The sequence below is a fragment of the Bombus vancouverensis genome, chromosome 1 (assembly GCF_051014615.1).
Source record: "Bombus vancouverensis nearcticus chromosome 1, iyBomVanc1_principal, whole genome shotgun sequence".
NCBI classification, from domain to species: Eukaryota; Metazoa; Arthropoda; class Insecta; order Hymenoptera; family Apidae; genus Bombus; species Bombus vancouverensis.
The window spans coordinates 6,560,692-6,583,268 of NC_134911.1; the positions used below are offsets into that span (position 1 = coordinate 6,560,692).

Consider the following 22,577-nt stretch of genomic DNA (forward strand, 5'->3'; position numbering starts at 1 on the left):
GTGTAAACAGCCCTAAGCCTTGAACGCTCGGGAAAAGATCGAATTTCTCGTTCCCGGTTGAAAATTGGCTAATGTTGTTTACACTATAAACAGAATTCAAAGCCATAGTGATGGGCGTGCATGAAGTGACACAACAAACCAGTTATTTTCTACCAATAAATGTCGTAAGCAGAAAAGCAACTTCGTTTTTATGTGTTTTCATGCATGCAACAAGTAAGACGCAATACCTATACTGATAATGGCTCTGAACGTTCCAGTATCAATCAGATGACAGTTAATCGTTTTCCTGATAGATAATTTCAATGGTTGATTTTATACAGATACGTAGAAAACATCTTTATCGATACTCGAATTCTGCACGATTTAATTGTCCGTTTTAAGCTAATGGAATTTTTGGAACTAGATTTTCCATTGGCTGACCTACTGTCAGAAGATATTACAGAAAACGAAAATGTTACTAAACGGTTATTCCTTAACCTTAAACTGGCACGGTTCTTTAACGTTGAACTAATGGTACCATGGGCGAATTTTTATGGATTCATCGTAATTATACTTCTAAGATCGTGAAATTGATACATCTTACTAAAAACGCGCATTTATTAATAGAAAAACGTTGGATACAAGAGCGTTAAGTTAATAAACGTATTGTCTTGAAAATAAAACTGAACTTTGAAAGACAGTCTACGATATAAATTTCCCGTGGCGCTTCTTCTAGCCGTATAAGTACCTATGTAATTTCCTATCTACCAATTAAAGATTAATTTTAAAAAGTTACTTCTCCGACAACCATAAAGATTACTAGTCGTCACGTGGATATTGTCAGAAATAGTACACGAATCTTCATGCCTGTTTTGCAGTTGAAATTATGCGGGTAAAGAAGGAGGAAGAGGAAAGGTGAATGGCGCAAAGAAGAATGAACGCACATATCGCGTGGGTGGTGTCGGTGGGTCTTGTATAATGAGATGAGTATCTTTAATAGTCCGACGATACAAGGCGGCCGGCACGTCGTGGGTATCAAAGCCCCCTCTCGTATCCGCCTTACACATCGCCCTCTCTTTTCTGCTTCAATGGATCGAGCATGAGTGGGTGTGAACGAAATCTCGACTGGATCATCGTTTAACGGCGCTTTTGTTCTCGTAGAGGATAAAAGGTGTTTCGCTCGATAAGGATCAGTCTTTATCGTTCCTTAATGAAACGTCACATGTATATACATTTGTTCGCAAATCCAAAGACTAGAATTACAAAATTGAAATTTACGAGCGAAATACGATTATTGTGCAGGATTTCTTCGTGTTTAACGGGTGAATCACACGTTTCTATCCTGTTAAGGAAATATTCACTTTTAGAGAGAAATACAACGCGAGAGAAATAAAACTGCAAGTGAATAAAAATTACAGATGGCTGATTAGAAGCAATTAAAAAAAAGGCCAATTCTATGCTAGGCGGTTAAACGAAGCAGAAAACATCAGGCCTCCGCCTTTCATCGAGAAAGTCCGGAAGAGAACCACTAAACAGAGCTAATCGACCGGGGCCGTACTTTTATCTCTTCATAATCACGCTCATTAGTGCCGGGCCTATTATTACAGGTCTACAAGAAATATCGATAAGAAAAACGCCCGATTTAGCAACCGGGCGTCGCTCTTACATCGAACACACGTTACGTTCTCGTTCGATCGTAACGACCCTCGTGTGTATATCGGGTGTTCGACAAATACCGCTGCCATACATTGCATCGTTAAACGGCGAACGAGCAATAAAACGAACAATGTTTTATGATTCTCATTTAATTAGGTCGTAAAAGGCACAATTATTACCGTCGGCATCTTGTCAGAAAATGTATGTATACTGCGTCTGAAAAAAAAAACGCCGTAAAAAGGTGAGGGGAACCAAGGTCAGAAAAAATTACGCAGCTTTTCATGTAAATGCAAAAAATGAGTCAGGAAGGTGTTATCGACTGGATGATTAAAAAAATGTTTGTATCGACGGGACGGGTAAGAGGCGAGAAAGGGCAAGAATATCGATGACACACGGAAGGGACGTGTCGGTACACGGTGACGTTATCGATCGGCTCATATAGGACGCAAAACAAAGCGGTGTTTCCCCCGTGCACATATGCGTGGAATGTAAATGACGATTATTGCGCGATTGGACAAGAATTCGAGCGATCGTGGCCGGCAACAACGCAATATAAAATGGAATCGGTCCGTCTTATCGGTATTCGTCGAGCACTGCGTATCGAATCGTTTTCAATTTTCTTTTGGTACTGTATTTATGCAAATTTCTAAGAGCTACGATATTTTATAGAAATACATGTCATATGCTGTATATGGTTTTACCTACCTGGTCGCATCTTATTTTCATTTTGCAGACAGACGGTCAAAAAGGAATAATATATGTACGCAAAGAAAATAGAGCAGCAATGGAGAGATAAAAATTTGTTTTCAAACGTACGGCCGGAACTAATTTAATTCGGCGTACTTCGCGTCATACGAACGCGGCTTCATTAATAATGGAGGACGCGTGAGCACGACAAAATGTATAACCGACCGTAGGTGCGGCCTGTCAACGATTGCGTCGGAAATACAACACTGCCAACCCATCATTCGACCTGTTTGCATCGACGAAAAGAAGCGAGACAATACCGATTCTTCTGACGCTTCGAACGCGCAGATATTCAATCGCGTCAAAATTATCCGCCTTACTTCAAGATATATATGTACATATACATACATACATAATATATGTACATATTATATTTCGGAATACGTAAGATATCTGACTGAAACTTTTTATTTTCCTTTTCTTTTCTAATTAATACTATATTAATAATTTATTTTGTATTATAGGCAAGTAGCCTATTGCAGGAAAATTCTTGGCCCCTCTCACTTATAGTTTATTACAATATAATACATTTTTTTATTATATATCTTTATTATATATTTTTTATATACTTCATTATACAGGGTGGTTGATAACTGGTGGTACAAACGGAAAGGGGGTGAATCTATGCGAAAAAAGAAATCGAAAATATAGAATAAAAATTTTTTTTTTTTTTAATTTTTCCATCGAGACAACGATCTACAGTGAGATCCGTTATAACGAGACGCGATAAAGTGCACGCGTACCGAGCGAAAATTCGAAGTCGATTTTCTCGAAAACAAAGCCTCGAACGAAAAATTTGTATTCTATATTTTCGACTTCTTTTTTCGCGTAGAATCACCCCCTTTCCGCTTGTACCACCAGTTACCAACCACCCTGTATATCTTCATATCTCTCGATTGTTATATCTTATCGCTGCTGTTATTGTCCTTAGTCCTTTCTCAGTTAGTATTTATCTATCCTATATGTTTATATTACATTGGTATATGTATATACATATGCACGTAGCTATATTTTGCATCTATATTTCTATATAAAAGTATATTCTTTTAAATGTGCATTCTGCTATCCATCTATGTGTAGTTTTCTAGTCTTTATGGCGGCTTGTATGTAACTGAAGATATTCTTTATTGATATAAAATATTTGTGTTTCTTTCCTTTCCATATTGCAGACCTGGCATGTTTCTGCGTCGTTTATTTGTACTTCCTCCCCCTCCTCCCCGTTTCTTTTTCCTTGTGAAATATACCTAGAACGAAAAGCTTCTTCTATTAATTTCAAAAATATCAATATAAATATACCAATTGCTCTCGCATATGAGGTTTCCTTTTTCGCCAAGTATACCTAAAACGAGAAGCTTATTTCCTCAACTTTAAAAATATCAGTATTTCAATTCTCCTCGTATGAAAGACTACTTGATATTAATTATTTAAGACGGCCGAATTAATCAGATACAATCTTGAAACAGTTAATGTACAGGAACACGTTCAGAATTCCTTGACAGTGTTTAAAGGACGTGGTATGACGTGTCACAATGTATCTACCCGTAAAACGATACGTGAGCAATATATGCGCCTCGCTCACGTACAGTAGTAGTAGACGAGCTAAGAAGCGGACGCCAGTCTGTCTCGGATCAGGAATGGGATTAGAAAGCACGTCAAGTCTCCGTGGGTCACGTCACCCAGATCGAGATTTAGTCCGTGCCTCGCGTATTACGTCGGTCTACAGTACTATCCAAAGGGCAATGCCATTTCTACGACCTTCTCGGAAATAGCGATCCAAGAAAGAGTCGATATCGATTAGCTTGTTGCATACGGTGATTGTCGGAAATCTATACATTCTACATAGTCTATGATCCTTCCTAGTAAATATTTCCTAGTAAGTATATATGTTTGACGTATTTTAAATTCCAGAGAACTACATAAGCTATTTTATATGACGTTTGATATATTTTAAATTCAAGAAAAACATATAAGCTATTTTATATTTTATAAAATTGGAATTCGTATGGCCAAATTGCTTTTACGCGTATAGTAAGTAAATATAAAAATCGAATTGAGCTTAGGGGGAAGCTTAGGATTATAAATAATACATTACATCAAATAATTAGACTAAATTAAATGATAGATTACGTTGATATTTGAACGGACGTCAATTATTGACATATCGTACGATGATGACCTATGACTGTGTGAAATGACGTAATCCAGACAACGATATTTTTATGGTAACTGTTTGACCAGGAATTTTACCGAATTAACTAGTAATTTGAATTGCCAATGGCTTATGTAAGCAAAATTTATATAATAAAATTAAGAAAACTTATCCTGCAAGGATAAGATCTTACGTTCGCACAAATTGCTAAGGTTCACCTGCAAATTTGTATTGTTATATCCAATGTTATATTAAGATCAGTTTCTATGAAAGATTTATGTTACGTTATTTGCTATGTTGAATTATTTTGTTCCCATTTACTTGTAATCGCAAGATTATAGAAACTTGCGACGAACAAATGACCCGGCCAAGAAGATAATAGATCTTTGGTACTTTGAAACAAGCTATAGCGGCGGAGAACAGGGTGTTCCGGGACTGTTGTACCTACACGAATAATCGACGTGAATTCCGTAAAAGTCGCGTCAGGTCGGCCAGTTACATAGAAACGTAATGTTGTACGTGCAGCTTGAGGCTCGCCTCGCCGCGAGGGGGTTAAAGGTCGGACTCAAACGAACAGGGGAGACCCGATACGTGCACAAAGACACGCACGAATGCGTGAGGACACACCCACTTTAATACGTACCGGAATGCATTCGCATTTGATGCAGTACATGACTCCGAAGGGCGGGCCCAAATCCGCGAACCAGGTGGAGCCCAGTTCCCGTATCTGCTTGCCGAACGTACATTCTGCAACAAAGAGGCATTTGAATTGGCTTGGTGAATTTGTGGCTCCTCTTTTCTTTTTCCCGTTTTCTCCGACTGGTATATGTACGACTTAGGCGAATGAAAAATGACTAGGCGGAAATATTTGAAAGCGAACAGAAAGTGGAGATTGTGGATAGGAGAGGAAAAGAGGGCGTTGCAGAGGAGAAAGGTTTACGAATAAATATTCCACACTATTTAACTGTACTATTTGACTGCGAGAAAAATTCATGATCGTCAATTGTAAATTGTACGTTTATATCGAGATTTATATCGAGTATGTTGAGATTGAAACTTAATATCCAGCAGATGTGAAGGCACTTCGAGCAAAGTACTGAAGAAACGGATTAACTATTTTATAAACTATGTATAAAACGTGATACAAAGGTAAGAAAATTAATGCACTGGTTATTTAAGTTTCCATTGCGAAAGAAAGAAATCGTGTATCGTTTAAGTTATACGTAATACGACCACATAATCCCTTTACATTCCAGAATGGGATAAAAGTGAAATCGCGGAATGAATGGAGGACTCTTTCCGGCTGGGGTACGCTAATCGCCAGTCTCTGAATCATCGCCGTGCTCGAAGAAGGAGCAAACGTTCCTTGGTCGCCGCTTAAAAATCGCCGAGACGACGATGAGACGGTGCGTAAAAGAAGAAAGCGACTGGGCGAGAGAGAGAGAGAGAGAGAGAGAGAGAAAGGAAAGCGGCAGAAGGCGATCTGAAAGAAGGAAAAAGAAAGCGAGCACCATTCTCGCAAGGCCGTTGCCTCGTTTAACAGTGACGTGGATTCACCTTCTTCCGCTAAGATAAAAAGAAACCGAGGGAAAAGTCAGCTAGGTCCGTGTATGACTGTTAGGCGCAACGACGTCCTTTTCTTTTTCAGCGTAAAAATAAATACTCGACCGTGCCCGCGCCGAAAATAACCTGCACTCTTTCTGTCGGATTATGCGACTTATCGTCGCTTCTAAGAAACCGCTTCCATCCCCTCCATCGAGCGTATCACGCGCCCGGTAACCGAGCGATTCGTGCGCGTTACACCTCGACACGAAGAAGTTTCTCGAGACCGGAATACAGCAATCGCTTTATGGGAAGCGTGGCGCCGCCTCGCGTGCTACGCATCACGTGACAGCCAGTGGATAAGCAGCCATCCCTACACGTCGAATCGATAGTTTTCGATATTTTGTTGGTATTTTATATCAAGGTGAATCACAAATGCAACTCGCCATTGCGAGTCAAGGACCATAAGAAAATAGATCATAATTGAGTTGTCATAAGAAGACGAAGGTTAGCGGATCATATATTAAATAATAACGGGAAGAATTCCAACTATCCGATACAAAGTCTACTCTAACGATCAACAGACGAGAATGCGTCTAAAGTCAAAAATAAAACGTAATAGATTATAGGCTGATCAACTGAAGTACGTGGAATTCTTCAGCAGCGTACCAACGAACCTATTAGCCGAGCAACGGTACAAATCACGGTTGAATCCATCCAGAACCTCAATACGATGCAAGCGTCGCGACGCTACACGTTTCAACGAACGGGGAAACGAAAGGAGATCGGGTCTCTTTGGATTCGTCCAGTCGTTCCGTTTGCTTCAAATGTGCACACATTCGACAGAGAAAGAGAGGAAGAAAGATACACAGTAAGGCTCGTTGCGCGAGGTCGTTGCACCGTGTGTACTAAGTCGTTCTAAGCGCATGGTCGGTCCTAAGCAACCAGGAGAGTCCGAGAGAAGAGAGCCTCGATACGCCACCGCATCGCAAATATGCGAGTCCAGTGCTACCTCGCCCTTTATGCGGCCGTGTTCATATGTCATCGATACTGTTCAGTTCATCGTTCAATTCATCCCAGGTATAACTCCTTTCTCTTCGTTCTGTGTGTATGCGCCGGCCTTTATTGCCGATTGCAAACAGGCTTCTGTGTACCAAAGCATTTTTGCGATACAGAGATCTACGAAGGCACAACTATGAAGAACTATGGTTTACTAGGTTAAAGAAAAAATGTAGTTCAGAATCGCCACATTCGCGAACGTATTAATGGCCTGAATACAGGATATGGCGAGAAACAGGCAGTGTTGCCAACAAAGTCAACGAATTCCGTCCATTTCATCCGGCTCGATTTCCTTCCTCCGTTTAACACGAGACACGCCAGCAAACCGAATAAATCACTCGAGTATCGAGGACAAAGCCAGAGAACGAATTAATCCCGCCACTGCGCTATGAGGGGCATCGAAATCAGAGGAAAGCTTCAGGGAGAACCGTTGCCGTGTTGGCGCACCGCGCGTGCACGGTCGACGCTCTTTATCGTTTCGATCTGACATTCTCCTAATGGACCTCTTCTCTTTCTCGGCTCGCGCCCTCTTAACGCCCGTTTCTCTAGAATTCGTAACGCGATACGTAGTGCGAAACGCGCCGATAAGTCGTTTCACAGGGAACATAAAATTTCACATTTAATAATATTGTTAGATTTTTACCATAGACTTTACTCTTTCTATACTAATTGTCTTTATATATATATGTATATTTTTTATAGAAGTTTCTCCTTGCTCTGTTATTTGAAGTTGCAGCGCTATAGAAATACTCCATTGCCCTTACCGCATAAGTCTAAGCTCATGGGAAGGAATGTAACAACGGATAGGGCGGGAGCATAGGCGTCAAATCTCGCTAAACGTTTAATCTATTATTGGAAGGATGAGAATAGGACGTCGTAGCGGAGTGGACGACGCGATGGACGACGGAGTATAGAGTGTGGCCGATGCTAATTTGGCCCATATACTAACGTTTCATAGACCGTTAACTCCGTTGCTGTAACTTATGAACTGTGAAATTTTGTGCGCTTTATCTCGAGCCAGTGAACCGACCGCGCTTAGCGCAGCAGCAGCAGCTTCCTTGGCCATTTCGCGGAACACTAAACGCGCCCTCTCGGTGAACCAATCAGAAATTCAATGGCCTGCCCCATGGTGGCGTTCCGCTGTTTTTCCTTGTACATGCATAATGGCGCTTTTGTGGCCGTCCCGCGGTCTTAACACGTAACAAAATTAAGGATGCTAGCGGAGAACAGCCGCGTAGAGGGCGTTCACGCGAATTACCGAGACATTTGCATAAATGGATTAGCATAAATTAAACCGAATGGAAAAGCGTCGAGGCTGCGTCCGTAAATTGGCCGCGATTTGCATAAACGGAGAAGGCCTTCTCGCGTAACGCGTTCCTCTCTTCCCCTTTCGGTTCGCAGAAAAATCGTACGGACACGACACGACGAAAGTCGACGAGTGCAGTCGTAAAAAAGGAGCAGCCACTCAAACGGCGTATAACACTACTACGACGACAACCAGGGCCATCCTGAGAGCCGACGACGTAATACGGCGTTTGGGTTGAGACACGTAATGAAAACAGGCGTCCTCAAACGGTTGAGTGTCGGCCGTTTCGAGCAGCGCAAAAACAGGAGGAGACGCTCTTGCTGGCGACACCAGTTACGACGTCGTGTTTAAGACGGGTTCGTGTAAATTCACTTCCACTCCGGTGGAGGGGCACCAAACGGTTGCTATCGTTCGGTAATACTAATATTGACTTAAGGTGAAGATACACACAAAACATTTGTTGCATTATGATCCGTGTATGTATATAGCTATTTAGTTTGAGAAATCTAGGGGAAAAAGAGGGATTAGTAATGTGTACAAGATCGTTATTTATTACTGACTTTTGATATTAGATCGTAGTCTCTCTACGGGGATACGAAGGGGATCTCTAAGATATACTTAATATTTTTTCAGTCATCATCTCCTACAATGTAATAATGTTTGAAGAAACTAAAGCATTTATAGCATAATTATAGTAGTTTTCACCAAATTATAGAATTTGAAGAACTTTATCTTATATTTCTGATTTATGTAATGATCTATATATGTAGTATCTATTATACGAACATATTCTTTGTGCCTTGTATTATCTTCCAATAATATGCTACGTTTATGTAACTATTACTAATTATTGCCTGGTCTTTTGTAGGTTACTGCAAGGTCAATATTAATTACCGTTTTTAGATCAAAGATGGCGTTATTACACATTCGAATGAACCAAGGCAAGTAATTTTAGTCAGAGGATAATTTGGTGTATTTAAAGTTCGAGCATCATCCGTTGACGATTCATTCCTTCTAGCTTTAGCTTTCAGCGAATCTCATCAAGAATTCTAGGAAGACTGTTTCTGCCACTATTCTGAGCCACGTAGTCAGTCTAGGATAACGATGAACGCGTGGCGCTTCTAACTGAGGAGTTCGATGAACCGCGATGAATCCTCAACCGGGATTCATTTAGGAAAAATACGACAGGATAGACTACTGTTAATCCTAAAATATCTAAGGCGTCGACCGTTGACTCGGCCTGTCCAATGTCGGAAGATTGGACACGTTACCCCGACTTTTGCTTCCACAAAACCGTTCTTGCCCGCAAAACGTCGTTAAAGCCAGACCGACGACTATCTTACGCACGACGAAAGAAGCTTGCTCCAAATTCTCCACGGTAAAACATTTACCCTGACTTTATTCCTCCTGCTATTCAATAAACTGAACGAGAATATGGACGCCAAGAAAGTTGTAAGAAAACTTGCCAACAAATCCACACGTGCTTCTTTCCTTTTCCAACTTTTTGCCTGCGCGCGAAATTCGAATCGCGATCAGGGACACGTTTCAGTTTCGGGGACGATAAACCGTCGACACGCGAGGTGTAACACGCCTCGACCGCGATATTAATTTCGTCTGAGACTAGGTTACATAAATTCACGATATAAACTCTGCCGTTCGAGAAACGAATCCACAAACATAACTCGTAAATGTGCGCCCTCATTGGCGTTCTTGTAAAGTTCGCCATCTATTTACATATTGTTAACAAACACGTTCGTGAGCTTTTTTACGAGCTTACTATCCGCGAGAAAATTGTAGAGTGATCATAAAACGTTTGAAAATGATAACCGTCTTGGTATTCTTCGTACTAACTTTTTTATTCTTACTGATTGTATTATATTCAATGAAACAACTCGTTTCTCAGTTGGTAAATTAACACCATTTTCTAAAAAAGATTATTACAAACATCCCGTACAATTTTTAATTTTCTTCTTCATACTAAATTCATATACTGTTGGAATTTTAAGTTTATGAAATGAATATTATGTTGTAGCAACAAAATCTACGATTGTAACAATAATAATAGTACAACAATAAGGTAAGGTAGAATAGGACGCTACAAAGTCACGTGTGCGTTCTCAGTATCGGCCGAAATTCGTGCTAGCATCTTAACACAGTTGCACGGTTCTTCACGCGGAACAGGATATTTAAACCTGCATTCGGCCCACTATCTTTATATCCATCAAACCGCCCTCTAGGTAGTTTTGTAACAACGCTATGAGTACGTCCTCGCTCGTTAAAATAAATAACGTTCTCCACTGGCGACGGATAAAAAAGGACTAGAAAAAGAAGCGACGCGATAGCCGGGTGAGTGAACGACAAACACATGCCACTTTCTTTTCTTGCTTTTTCCACTTTTCTCCATCTTGTTTCTTTTCCATGAATCTCGCGGCGTTACACTTACTTCCTGTCCCCCCTATTTCGCGATCCGCCACTTGTTCTCTTCTCCTCCCTCTTGCAACATTCGTTCAAACTCTGATTCTTTCTCACTCTGTTACATAGGCGTTCTTACTCATCTCCATCTCGAGTTTCACATCACCTTTAGCATCGTATACGGTCTCACGTCACGTGACATTGCGATGCACCGAGCAGCATCGAGGTTATTTTATCTGAACGCGAACGTGCTTGTCTTGGTCGTGTGATTTCTAACGTTTCATTGCCGCACTAAACGATGCCATTGTTTCAGAATGAAAACAAGGCCCATAAAATTTCCGGAAAGGCAAGTCGAATAAAGTTAACCGCACGAGCATTTAGGTGTTATTAGAATCGACCTTAAGGCAGATTCTCAGTTTTACTGTCGTTTTTAATCGAAACGTTATGCCCAGCTACAAGACGATTTTTTACCTGAATTTTAATTAACGAAGAAAGGTTAATTCATGGTAATAGGTTTTTAACACGATGACAACTGATATTAAGGAGCGTTTAGAAGTGGTTCATGGTGCCAAATCAGTAGACCACTACGCGACCGTCTTTAAAATGAAAATTTATGCACAACGAGGAACATGCGGGTAGTCTGGGATACCTGCTAAAGATAGATTCAGCTTTTTTGCTCTTCTTTGCTTCGCGACAGATGTTCGTAGAAGATCTATAAGGTCAGTTCGCACATAACATGTGACGTCCGAGTTCGAAAATCAGGCGATCAGTTTAGTACACAAATCTGACGAACTCTAAATCCCCAAACATAGTCTATACGATAATTGAATTATCACCAAGTTAGGTGTGATCTCATTAACTGAGAAATGCGAAATTGGATTTGAAGTCGCAAGCCGAGTAAAAAATCACAAATGTATTCACGGACAGATGATTTAACAGAAGTTGTGAAAAATAAAGAAGTGACTAACATATCAATCTATATATAGCTTATCGCATAATAAAATTACAACCTAACCTAACGTAAATCGCCATCACGCGACGAGAAACTAAATGAACCGGTAACCTATCGCCACGGAAGCAAAGGGAAAGGCTAGGAAAAATGAAACGGAACGATTGGATAACGATCGGGTTGAGATTTTTCGTGGGCGAAGTCAAACGAAAATAAAACGCGACGTCTTGTCCTCGCGATTCCCGACGAGATCGTAACGACCACGCGAGGAAGAAAGAAAAAAAGTAAGCAGCGGAAAAGACACGATAGGAAAGGAAAGGAAGACGAGGGAGCAGACGAGGGAGGAAGTGTGGCGAAGCCAGGTGCCGTCGACATTGTCCTTACGCAACGCTGGCTGGCCGTGAAGCATCGTCTGGCCGAATATGAGGGCGCTATCTACATCTTCCGGTGCGGCCCGATCCTTGAGGGCCACTTTCTCATAGGTTGGTCTCCTGACACTGCAAGTGGGCAGACACGTAGGCGACACACTCTCCTCGCGACTTCTCTTCGTCGACATCGACACATCGCGGTCGCCTCTCCTGCCGTGTCTCGCAACTACGTTATAAAACGGCGACGCTGTTGTACGGCCGTACCTGCTCTCCTGGCTACAGGTTTCACGTAGGTGTACGCCTACGTGCGCCTCGACCGAATATGTATCTCACCGAGTCCTCGATCAACATTAATATGCAGAGGAGTTAAAGTCGAGTACTCCTCGGCCTCGATTGAGCTGCACGCAAACTCATCTACGATCTGGTTGGCTGCAGGGAAACGAAGGAGTCAAGGATTTGCACGTTTTATTCTCAATTATGGATAATTAGTCGTCCTAATTTTGTTTTAAAGAAACGAAGGGGAGAATTACCGATGATCATTCTTACGACCGGGAAATCTATATCATTAAAATTAAAAAAGGTGAATGCGCATTTTTGCAAATTTGCATGTTTTTATTAAGGGTAAGGTAAATTTTCATATTCTTTAAGAAACCATGTTTTTATACTAAGAGTCGACTGTTTCAGCCTGAAAATATATGAAACGAAGTTTTGCTTTGCAAATACGAATTCTGGTGTTAATTAGTAGAATGCGAATATTTATGCATTTATCAAGAATTTGTACAACATCCAAAAATGTATGGAATACAACATATTAAATATCTAAAGAAAAGTTCTCGTTATATTCAATGGGTGAAAAATCTTCATTTAGATTTCATTTCTTTAATTATGTTCGCAAATATTTGACATTTACATAAATAGACGCACTAATACGCAGTCAATTAATCAGACATTGACATTAGAATCAGCCTTAAGGTTACGCGATGATCTCAGAAATATATTAAATTACGATAAAAGATTGCTACTCGAGTAATTAATAGGTTTTTATAGGAATCATAATATCTGGTTCACCGTTTCGATCTGTATGAAAGAGGCGTAAATCTCTGGGCGAGTACGCATGTAGGCGAAACGCCCTCGCAACTTCACTTTCCCGGGGCGAGCGCCACCGGCAGCGTAGTACGAGGATCACGATGACGCTTCCCACACGTACTTTAGCTGTTTTCACGTAGCTACAAGCATTTCAAAAATACTCTGTCTGGGAACAAAACACACAACACACACCTACGTCGGTTCTAAACAGCCATTTCAGCAATTTTCTTCGGTCGTCAAAAAATATAATGAAATATAAATGGCCAGACGTGACTCGAATTAAAAGGAATTACGCAATTCAGACTTGAATACCCACATGGCTAAAATTAGATGTCACTATAGAATTTACAGGATTGGTGAAAAAAAACAGAGACCGCGCCTTTATCGGCAATCGAGCCCAGACTTTCATGTTTCTATGTAGGCAATGGTATTTCCAATCACACCATTACTTCAACAGAATTTTATACGACTTTGTCGCCACATAAAGTTGCTTAATAGAATTTAGATATATCATATAATGAAACTAACGAATTCTGAATTTCCTCCTTTTCAATTTTTATAATCTTTCCATGAACGTAGTTATAGAAATTGTTGAAAATTGTGGATCTTTGAAGCCGAAATAATGTTATAGGAACACTAAATTTATACTGAGGATTAATGTTAAAATAATGAAATATTTATTTCATGAACGATTCCTTATATATTCATGGATACACACTTGCACGCGTCTCGGCACTTTCTTCTATACCCGACTGTTAACCGACTCTTAACCGACTGAAGAGTTTACATTCCTTTGTTTTCGAGACGCTTCGGACACACATACTTCCACACACTGATATTCACATACAAGTATCTCTACTACGCATTTAACCTAGTCCAGCACAGAAAATTATACATATCTCAACAGAAATATATCGATATAATATAGAATATAACGAAAAGTGAACATAGGAAAAATAAGGAATTTAAATAAATTGGGTTAGTTTTTCTAGATATTAGTAATACGCATAAACAAACACAATATCATAGCAGTTCTCAACAGATAGCGAAAAGGTTAGATTATAAGTATATTCAGTCACGTGACTCGAAACGCGTCCCACATTACCCACCAAACTGAGCACGGATTCCGTCAATGCTTCCACACGCGCATTTCTATATCTCCTAAAATACGTCTGGTGAGAGAACAGGAGTGTTACAGGTTGATAAGCGAACGATGTTTTACTGCCGTGAGGGCATATAACAATGCCGCTTTGTTCGTACCGCGGCGACGCCGACTTAAAGCCGGTGTTTTCTACTGATACAGAATAAATTTATCCATTGGTCGGCGACATAGTTGACCGGCCGACTACAACAGTGGCCTCTAGAGTCACGTGATCCGTGAAATTCCTAATATCCTATATATATAAGCAAAAATTTATGTCCTCTACTACGAATACGAAAATATTTGAAATTTCATGGCACAAGAAAACGAAGTTTTAAATTACAAGAAGAAGAAAATTATAATCTCAATTTTCAATTTCACGTTCATCCCTGTTTAAAATATCTTCCCTGTTTCTTCTAACCATCAACGTAGGTGGTAGAACAACAAGGAAAGATCAAAGCTGTAGGTGATCCTATCTGCCGGCGGCTTTAGAAGCACAATTAATCTCTTTCGGTGCGCGTGAAGGGAAACGCCGACGAGTAACGTGAAAGGTCGAGAGTTCCCCGCCAGCCAGTGACCCTGCGGTATTTTTCTTTTTGAAATAACTTTAAAACACAAATATAAGTTTTTCCCACATGATTAAATGATGTCATAAGGAGACATCGAACACGATAAGCGAAAGAAGTGTGAAATTCCAATTAGAGGCACTGAAGTGTGCAAAAATATGTCACCAAGTCACTGATGCGCCCTTCATCATGGACGATATAAGAACCGGGCGTGAGGCGACAGAAATATGTATTGCTAGTCGATCGTAGCAGGCCGTGCCGAACAGTTCCAGCGCAGCGCAAGAACGGGAATGTTAATGCCGCATCAAGAGTTATGATAAATGGTGTGATTTTGCAAGGGGCGCGCGAAGAAATATGTTACTGTCGCTCCACAGACGTAGAAGAAATAGCTCTTAATAGTGTAGAGACGTGGTTTGATCGGTACGCAATGTACGATTCTATATTAATAACATGGACATAAAAAATTAAAGTAAATCTTAGTAAGATAAGATATTTATCAGATTTTTATATTTGCTTTACAGTGCAGTAATTTTTAAAACATTCTTATTATTTGTCTGACAGTAGGATTCAGAATGAGATCTAAGATAGAATTCCACTAAGTGACATACAAGTGAGTTGAGCATACCTAATTTAATGTCCTTTACTACGTGATTTTATGTGTGATTCTATACGCAATACTTTGTGTAATTTTTCGGTCATACAGTGCATTTCTATTCTTCCGTGTCATTGGAAATTAAAAAAATAATGTTATAGTACTGGAATGAAAAGAGCTATGAAACTTCAATTATAGGTTAAGACTGAAAATTCTTATGCATGATTTATTGGAGGTCAGTAGACAGTGTCAATGATAACACTGTTCCTATTCAGTGGAAGATCGCCACACGACACGCTATACCCGCTGAGAAGCTACAAACGAGTCAATGATCTCTCTAACCACTTCCCGTAAACAAACAGTTCGGCGCACGCCATGCGACGCGCAGAGGTCGAAACGCATCAGGCGCTCATAGGTTGCGTACACACTAAGCAAGAACAAATCATACCAACCTACGATTCGTTGGTCGGGCTAAGGTATCCAACTTACTTATTACAATGAAAGTACAAATACAAAAAGCAATAAGACTGCAAAACAAACGTATGTGAAAAGACAGATTTTGACTGCACCAGCATACAAAAATTGGGGAATTAACCGCAACATATAAAAAAAATTTGGACGAAGAATGAAAACGTAGAATGAAAAGAGAAAGAGAGAGGGGAATAAGAAAGGACGAATGAAGGAAAGACGAAGAAGACGAAAAAAGACAAAACGCGAAGACTCCCTCTCCTCGCTTCTCTTTCCTGGCCGTACGCTGTCGTCGAGACGGCAACTGGCGATGCAATGTCGAGTGCCGAGTGCTATATATAGGTGGCCCTGAGTGTGCAAAAATCACCCTACAAAAATCTGGATCAAGGGGCCATTCACCAACTACGCCAAGCATTACGCGGTGTCTGGTGTATCCTAGAGCACGCCAAAGCGCCTTCAACAGACGTCGTCCAGATCGACGTCGCCGTCGTCGTCGACGTCGTCATCGTTTGTCCCTGATACATACATCAGAATGTTGCGTGCGGGCATTCTTACATCCATATATAGTAAAAGCCGAATCAAATTCTGTACTGTCGCTGTCTGCCAATGCTGTCGTTCCCCTGCCACTTGTTCAGCGCTCGAAAGATACATTAAGATGATCGTTAACGCTGACTGTGCAGGTTTTATATTCGGGTCGATCCGATTCACGCAAGCGTGGGACGTTTGATTGTCGATTTGCATGATCGTGGGTGCGGCTCGTATTAGATTTTACATTTACGATTTATTTTTATACTTCCTTCTCTCTTGCTCTATAATGTAATTAAATTTGTAATAGTCTTCAGATGAAAGTAGATCGCTAGAACGTTCTTGACACGTCCGATTGGCTGCTGAATCACGATAAGCGTTAAGCTGTGCCCTCACTGGCGCGATAACTAGAAATCTGTCGCTGATAATCCATGTTTCTTGAAGAAATTGCTGATATTTGTTGCCTATTGTTTCTCTAGGTGCCTTTACGCTCGTCAGTTACCAGTAACAAAATATGCTGTTTATTATATATTGTTGTTTCTAAGAGGATGCACCTTTAGGTTATGGCTTTTATGGTTAGTAAGTCCATATTTTAACAAACTGTCGTTCTAACGAATACGTCGAAACAATTATATATAGATAGATAATATATAGATTCCTACGAATATATGGGTTAACAATTCTCAAATGTTTTATTCAAACGTTTTATAAACGGCAGTTAGTCAGAACACGCGTTATATCTATAGCATTAGATCAGTGCATGGTGATAATTGAAATTCGCGTGACTAGTGGCGCCAGAAACCTGCTAGAGATCGGGCGACGCGATAAGTCAGCCGGAGGCCAGCGTTCAGCCGACAGAAAAATCCTCGTGCGATATCCCTGCAAAGCAACTGAGCACAGGTTGTCCGAAAATGGGCAAACCTCTTCCAAGAGAAAAGAGGCAGGTCCGTTGTTATACTTCCTTACACGCGTAATTATGACCGTATTTGTCGTCACGACTGAGATCAGTCTTACCTATCTGCTCACTGATCATGCTAACTCGTCTCCTCCTTTCACCTCCACCTCTGATCCCCCTCAACTTTTACAATTACTATTACAACTCAACAGTTCCCCTATCATTTTTCCACGAGTCTCCACCCCTTTTTCCCTTATATTCATTTCCACCTCCGTTCAGATTCCTTTTACGGACTTTCTCGTTTCTTTCCTCTTACTCTCGCCATCTTTCTCCCCTCCATACTGCATCTACACTGACTGCTCCCGACTGTAACTGGCACTTCACCTTTCTCCATTTTCCTTATTTTTCTATGGTTCTCTACCAATCATAAATAAGATATTATAGTATGGTCATTTTAAGAAATATTCATGGTATAAATATGAATAAAGTATATAGTTTGCGCGTAAGCTCGCATATACTTGTACGTATATGAGCACAGTTGAGAACTGCGTGAGTGAGATACATAATGTGTCATGTCGGTTTTCAATGATGATTTTCCTAACGAACCGCGAAATTAAAGGATTCTCAGAGGCATCGCGGCCGTCGTGCACGATCACTCACCGTTACCACCCGCTCCACGCACAACCGTGAAGAGAAATCGAGCGGGAACCGTACGAAGAATCGGTGTGCGCGCGCAACTGCAGCGTTCTGCTGATCCTTGCGTGCTTCCAGAATTTCTAGCGTTCGGATAACTTAATCTCGAGGAGTGTCTCCGGTTTCATGGAAACGCAATCTTCCTAACCTAACACACTTACGCACCTTTATTCTACCAACCTGTTATTTATTGAGCCGTTGCGAATTGAAATTCTGTATAAGTCGAAAATTGAATTTTTTACAGTTTATTAGAACACAAGATACCGTTGATCTATAGAGGTTAGGAATGATGTATAACAGATCAGTACAGGATAAACGTACTAGCAAATATTATTCACATTTCATCTTACTCTGTTTATTTTTTAACCATACACTTGCTATTCATTCGAACCACCGTACTCGTTGCACCCACGCATCACATCGGCCGTGAATCACATCGATTCCGTGCATTCACACGCACACAGAATCGCGAACCTAACGTACGATATCCGGTGCTCGTCGCGTACATCGACGCTCGTCGTTCTCGCCCTCGTTCGCGGAATGAGACACGGCGAAATTTTAAATTCGCTCTCGCTTTCTCGCCGTCTTCTTCGAAACCCTCACGATGAAAATATTTCCAGTAAACCAAAAAGAACAGCTATCGCTGTACTCGGCTGCGTGATAACTTTCAACTAGCTATCGGAGTTTCTCTCGTCCGAAAAAGAAAAGACGAAAAGAGAAAGAAGATAAGAAGATTCGTGAAAAAATAAACTTTTCTGGAGGAAAATTTTGAATATTCTATTCTCAATTTGAAGAAACGAGTGCGTATATGAACAGATATTCGTTACAAAATCACTTTTTCCATTTTGCGTAAACTTGTGCACAATTCGCGAGAATACACACTGATTCTTACACGAGAGATAAAATTGACAGTAGACACATGTACATACGTAGTTCAGGATCAGATCCAAATTACCTTTATTTAAATTATTTAAATTTAACATATCGCCACTAATAGATAGTACCGTCCTATTTTGACTCTCGAGGTTGTTACATATTTAAAGCTTTCATAAACAATGCAAAACATAATTTTAAAGGAAGTGCATGTAAATTATAACTTGAAAACACAGACTCGATAAATCTCGTAATAATCTACATCACGATAGCGTAAGAGGCGAATGATGTGTATCGTGCGCGCGAATAACGCGTGCCAAATGGAAGGGGCCACGTAACCGGTCGGTGCACGACCAGAAACGATCTCGTAAAGAATACGACGATGCGGTAAGAAAGCGTTGAAACCATTCGTCAAGGGTCTCTCGCGTTTAGTCGAAACCTCGGTCGTCTGTCTCTCTCGATATGACCGAGCGTTATTGTAGAAGGGGCGAAGAGACAGGCAAAACGAAACGACCGCGAGAGGGCGACAAAAAACGATCAAACGAGTAATGTCGCTCGCGTAATTCACTGTTTCGCTCGACGGAGTTCTGCGGGATCTGATGGAGATGAGAATGAGATAGAAAACAACGGTTGTATCACCATATAGTGTTTTAAAATGTTTAATTACGAAAAAGTCATTCAACACATAATTCATAGTTTGCAGATACAATATTAGATGAATCACTCGGACATCACGCGTTTGGAAATTGACCATTTGTGGCTGCATCTACTTGAAAGTGAAAGTGTCATCAAATTTTTGCAATCTGTTCATTACAAAACTTAAATATGCAGCAACTACGAAGAGTATTTGTACAGATTCTTATTTTCCACTAAAGCGGTTTTTAATCAGATTCTATATTCCATTTTTGCTGTTCAGCAAATTTTTGCAGTCATATGAAAGTACTACTAAATGATGAAAAATTCAATATACTTGAAACTAATTAATTAGAATATATATGTTACTGCTATAATAAAGACAATGTGCTGTACAAGTACTTTTTGTAGCCGCTCTATGTCTCTCTCTACAAAATTCATGATACATAAAACGATTGCATATTTTACATGTAGGAGAATTACAAAAGAAGAGTCATCGACCGTTGAATGTTATTCTTTAAGACAGTAGAGATAACTAACCTCCGTGTCCATCATTATTACCTGTGTACCTATTTAAATAATTGTCGTAGGTAAATAACAAACTAATTAGTGGTACTTAAGAATATAGAAACTTAACGAAGCGAACAGTCGACCATACAAAATGATCAATATTATGATTATTGCAGCTGTTATCAAACAATGAGAACATCACGGTAGAGCAGAACGAGAAAACCACGGACACTATCGAAGTGTAAAGAGCTCTCGAAGACAGAAGAGGTAGAAGTATGGAACGAGACGAAAGAGGGAAGAGCAATACAGGGGAAGTGCAGGGAGCAACAAGAAGATGCGTTTGAAGAGCAAGCGGCCGAAACAGAAGAGGGGTGAGGAAGGAGGCGCGGGTGTTAGGGGAGAGTTGCTCGGTGTGCTGCCACACTCAGAATGGAGTCGAGTGCCAGAGAGTCGGTTGTCCGTGTATTTCAGGCGGCACGGGCCACTGCACTACCCCTACTACTTGTCGTACGTGCTATGTATATCGTACCTTTCATATAATGCACGCACCCGGAGACATGTTTTGTGGGACCCAATGGATAAATGCTCTGGCTTCTAGGCGCCGACACTCTGTTCTGGAATACTCGGCAGACACTAACGTATGTCCTCGGAATCCGCTTTTGAGCTTGCTATAAGGAACAAAGAAAAGGAAAAAGGAAGAAAGATGGAAGGAACGAATACCGTGCTATACCGTAAAACTATTTCCAGCGAAGCGCCGATCATGATAACTGATAAGGTTTGGGGAATGCAGCGGGAGAAGAAAACGATACCAATCTAGAATCTACTTTTCTGTAAGGGGAGATTTTTTTAAGGAGGAGCACTGTTACACAATATGGTTGTCGAGTTCTATCAAATATTTCTAAATGAAAATTTGTCAATTTTCTTGATAATGAATTTCTTTAAGTGGCTTTTACTAAATTCTAGGATATATAATTCATCTATCGTGTCTTCTGAATAAGTTTTGTAAAGAATTTTGGAAAGACATCATATATATATATACAACACAGTTCGCCATAGTCTCACTGAAAAAATGTATAATATTTAGAGGGCACTTGCAACCTCGATCTCAACAATACGTACGTTGATAGATGGTAATTCTATTAAGTTAATACTATTAAGTCGTTAACGTTAACATACCGTTTCATGTATACAGGTTATATATACGTCAACTGTTGGTAGTTGTTACTCGCGGAGGCACCATTAACCCTTTCAGTGGACGCAATAGAGTGGTTACATTTCCGGAATGCCGAGGCTGTCTATCTTACCACGGAATTATTCCCGAATTACTTTCACAATTTATATACATAATAATTCTAATAACAACCTCGTTCCTCTCTCTTCGCTAATAGTAAGTTGAATGTATGCCAAGTTACAAATAATGAGTCCTTAAAAATATACTAACCTCTTCAATAATAAAAGCATACATTAATAACTTTCAGAAAAAGGAATGCGATATAATTAGGATCAATTTTCAATTATTCATTTTATATAAAACAATATCTAATCTTGGCAACAAGTTGCAACAGTGTGCACCTTAATTGACGTCATTCAGAGCATACGCACGTGAGCAGAAGCAACCTCCAATTATAAGATAGATAATAAATGTTATAAACACAATTCAGGATTCAAATTGAGTAATTTAATTAACGAAGAACCGGTGACTGTATTCTGTTAACGATTTCACGAATGCTTCAGGTCTGAATCATCCGAGCTTGTTCGTAGGTCGATCAGAGTGTGAACGCGCGACGATAAATGCAGGCCAATCGCGGTTGAAATTGAGCGATTCAATTAATGAGGAGCTGTGGAAAGAGCAGGAGCAAGGTCTACGAAGAAAAAGCTAACCGGACGGCGGAAGGAATAAATAGCACGGCAAGGAAAGCAAAACGAAGCGATAGAACGCCTGCCAGATGTACAAATCAAACGTGCGATCGGGAATTCTTCGTAATTTCTTGCAAACGCGAAGCCAGTTTCGTGACTCGAAAATTACTCGGTCGACGTTGCTTCATGCTCTCTTCCCTGAAATTAAACGCGTCTCGCACGTCATTAACGTTCTCTTGCATAATCAGAATTAATTATCGATTATTTGCCAATTTTAAGCTAAAGTCTTGTCTTTAATTATAACATCTGCTCTACGGTAATCGAAATGCACTATTTTATATCATAAATAATCTGTATTTAAAAAGTTTATTAAGACCAGTGTCTTTTGAACTTAGAAGTTGAACAATGCCTTCTGTAAAGTAATCTATCCTAACCTCAATCAACTCTTCCACTCTCTGCAGTTGTGCATAAGCAACACTATACTTTAAAATATTATTAGCTAGTAAAACAATAAATGTATATATTTACGGTAAAACTGACGCTAATTTTAGTGCATTATATATTCTTTGTA

The 22,577-nt window shown here is 40.2% G+C and overlaps 1 protein-coding gene and 1 long non-coding RNA gene across 6 annotated transcripts in view; one reads left to right on the forward strand and one right to left on the reverse strand.

Moving 5' to 3' along the window:
* Nucleotides 1–22,577, reverse strand: part of sog (chordin short gastrulation) — a 101,103-nt gene that overhangs the window by 27,532 nt on the left and 50,994 nt on the right. For all 5 annotated transcript variants that reach the window (XR_004464826.2, XM_076625692.1, XM_076625730.1 and 2 more), the window contains one exon: nt 5,175–5,278. Coding sequence is in view for 4 of the 5 variants with exons in the window: in XM_076625692.1 (XP_076481807.1) it covers nt 5,175–5,278 (104 nt within the window). In the remaining variant the exon portion in view is untranslated. The remainder of the gene's footprint in view (nt 1–5,174; nt 5,279–22,577) is intronic.
* Nucleotides 19,194–21,844, forward strand: LOC117160599 (uncharacterized). Its single transcript, XR_013061830.1, has 6 exons — nt 19,194–20,229; nt 20,326–20,656; nt 20,748–20,979; nt 21,113–21,264; nt 21,342–21,536; nt 21,628–21,844. It is a non-coding gene; the product is annotated as an uncharacterized LOC117160599 (long non-coding RNA).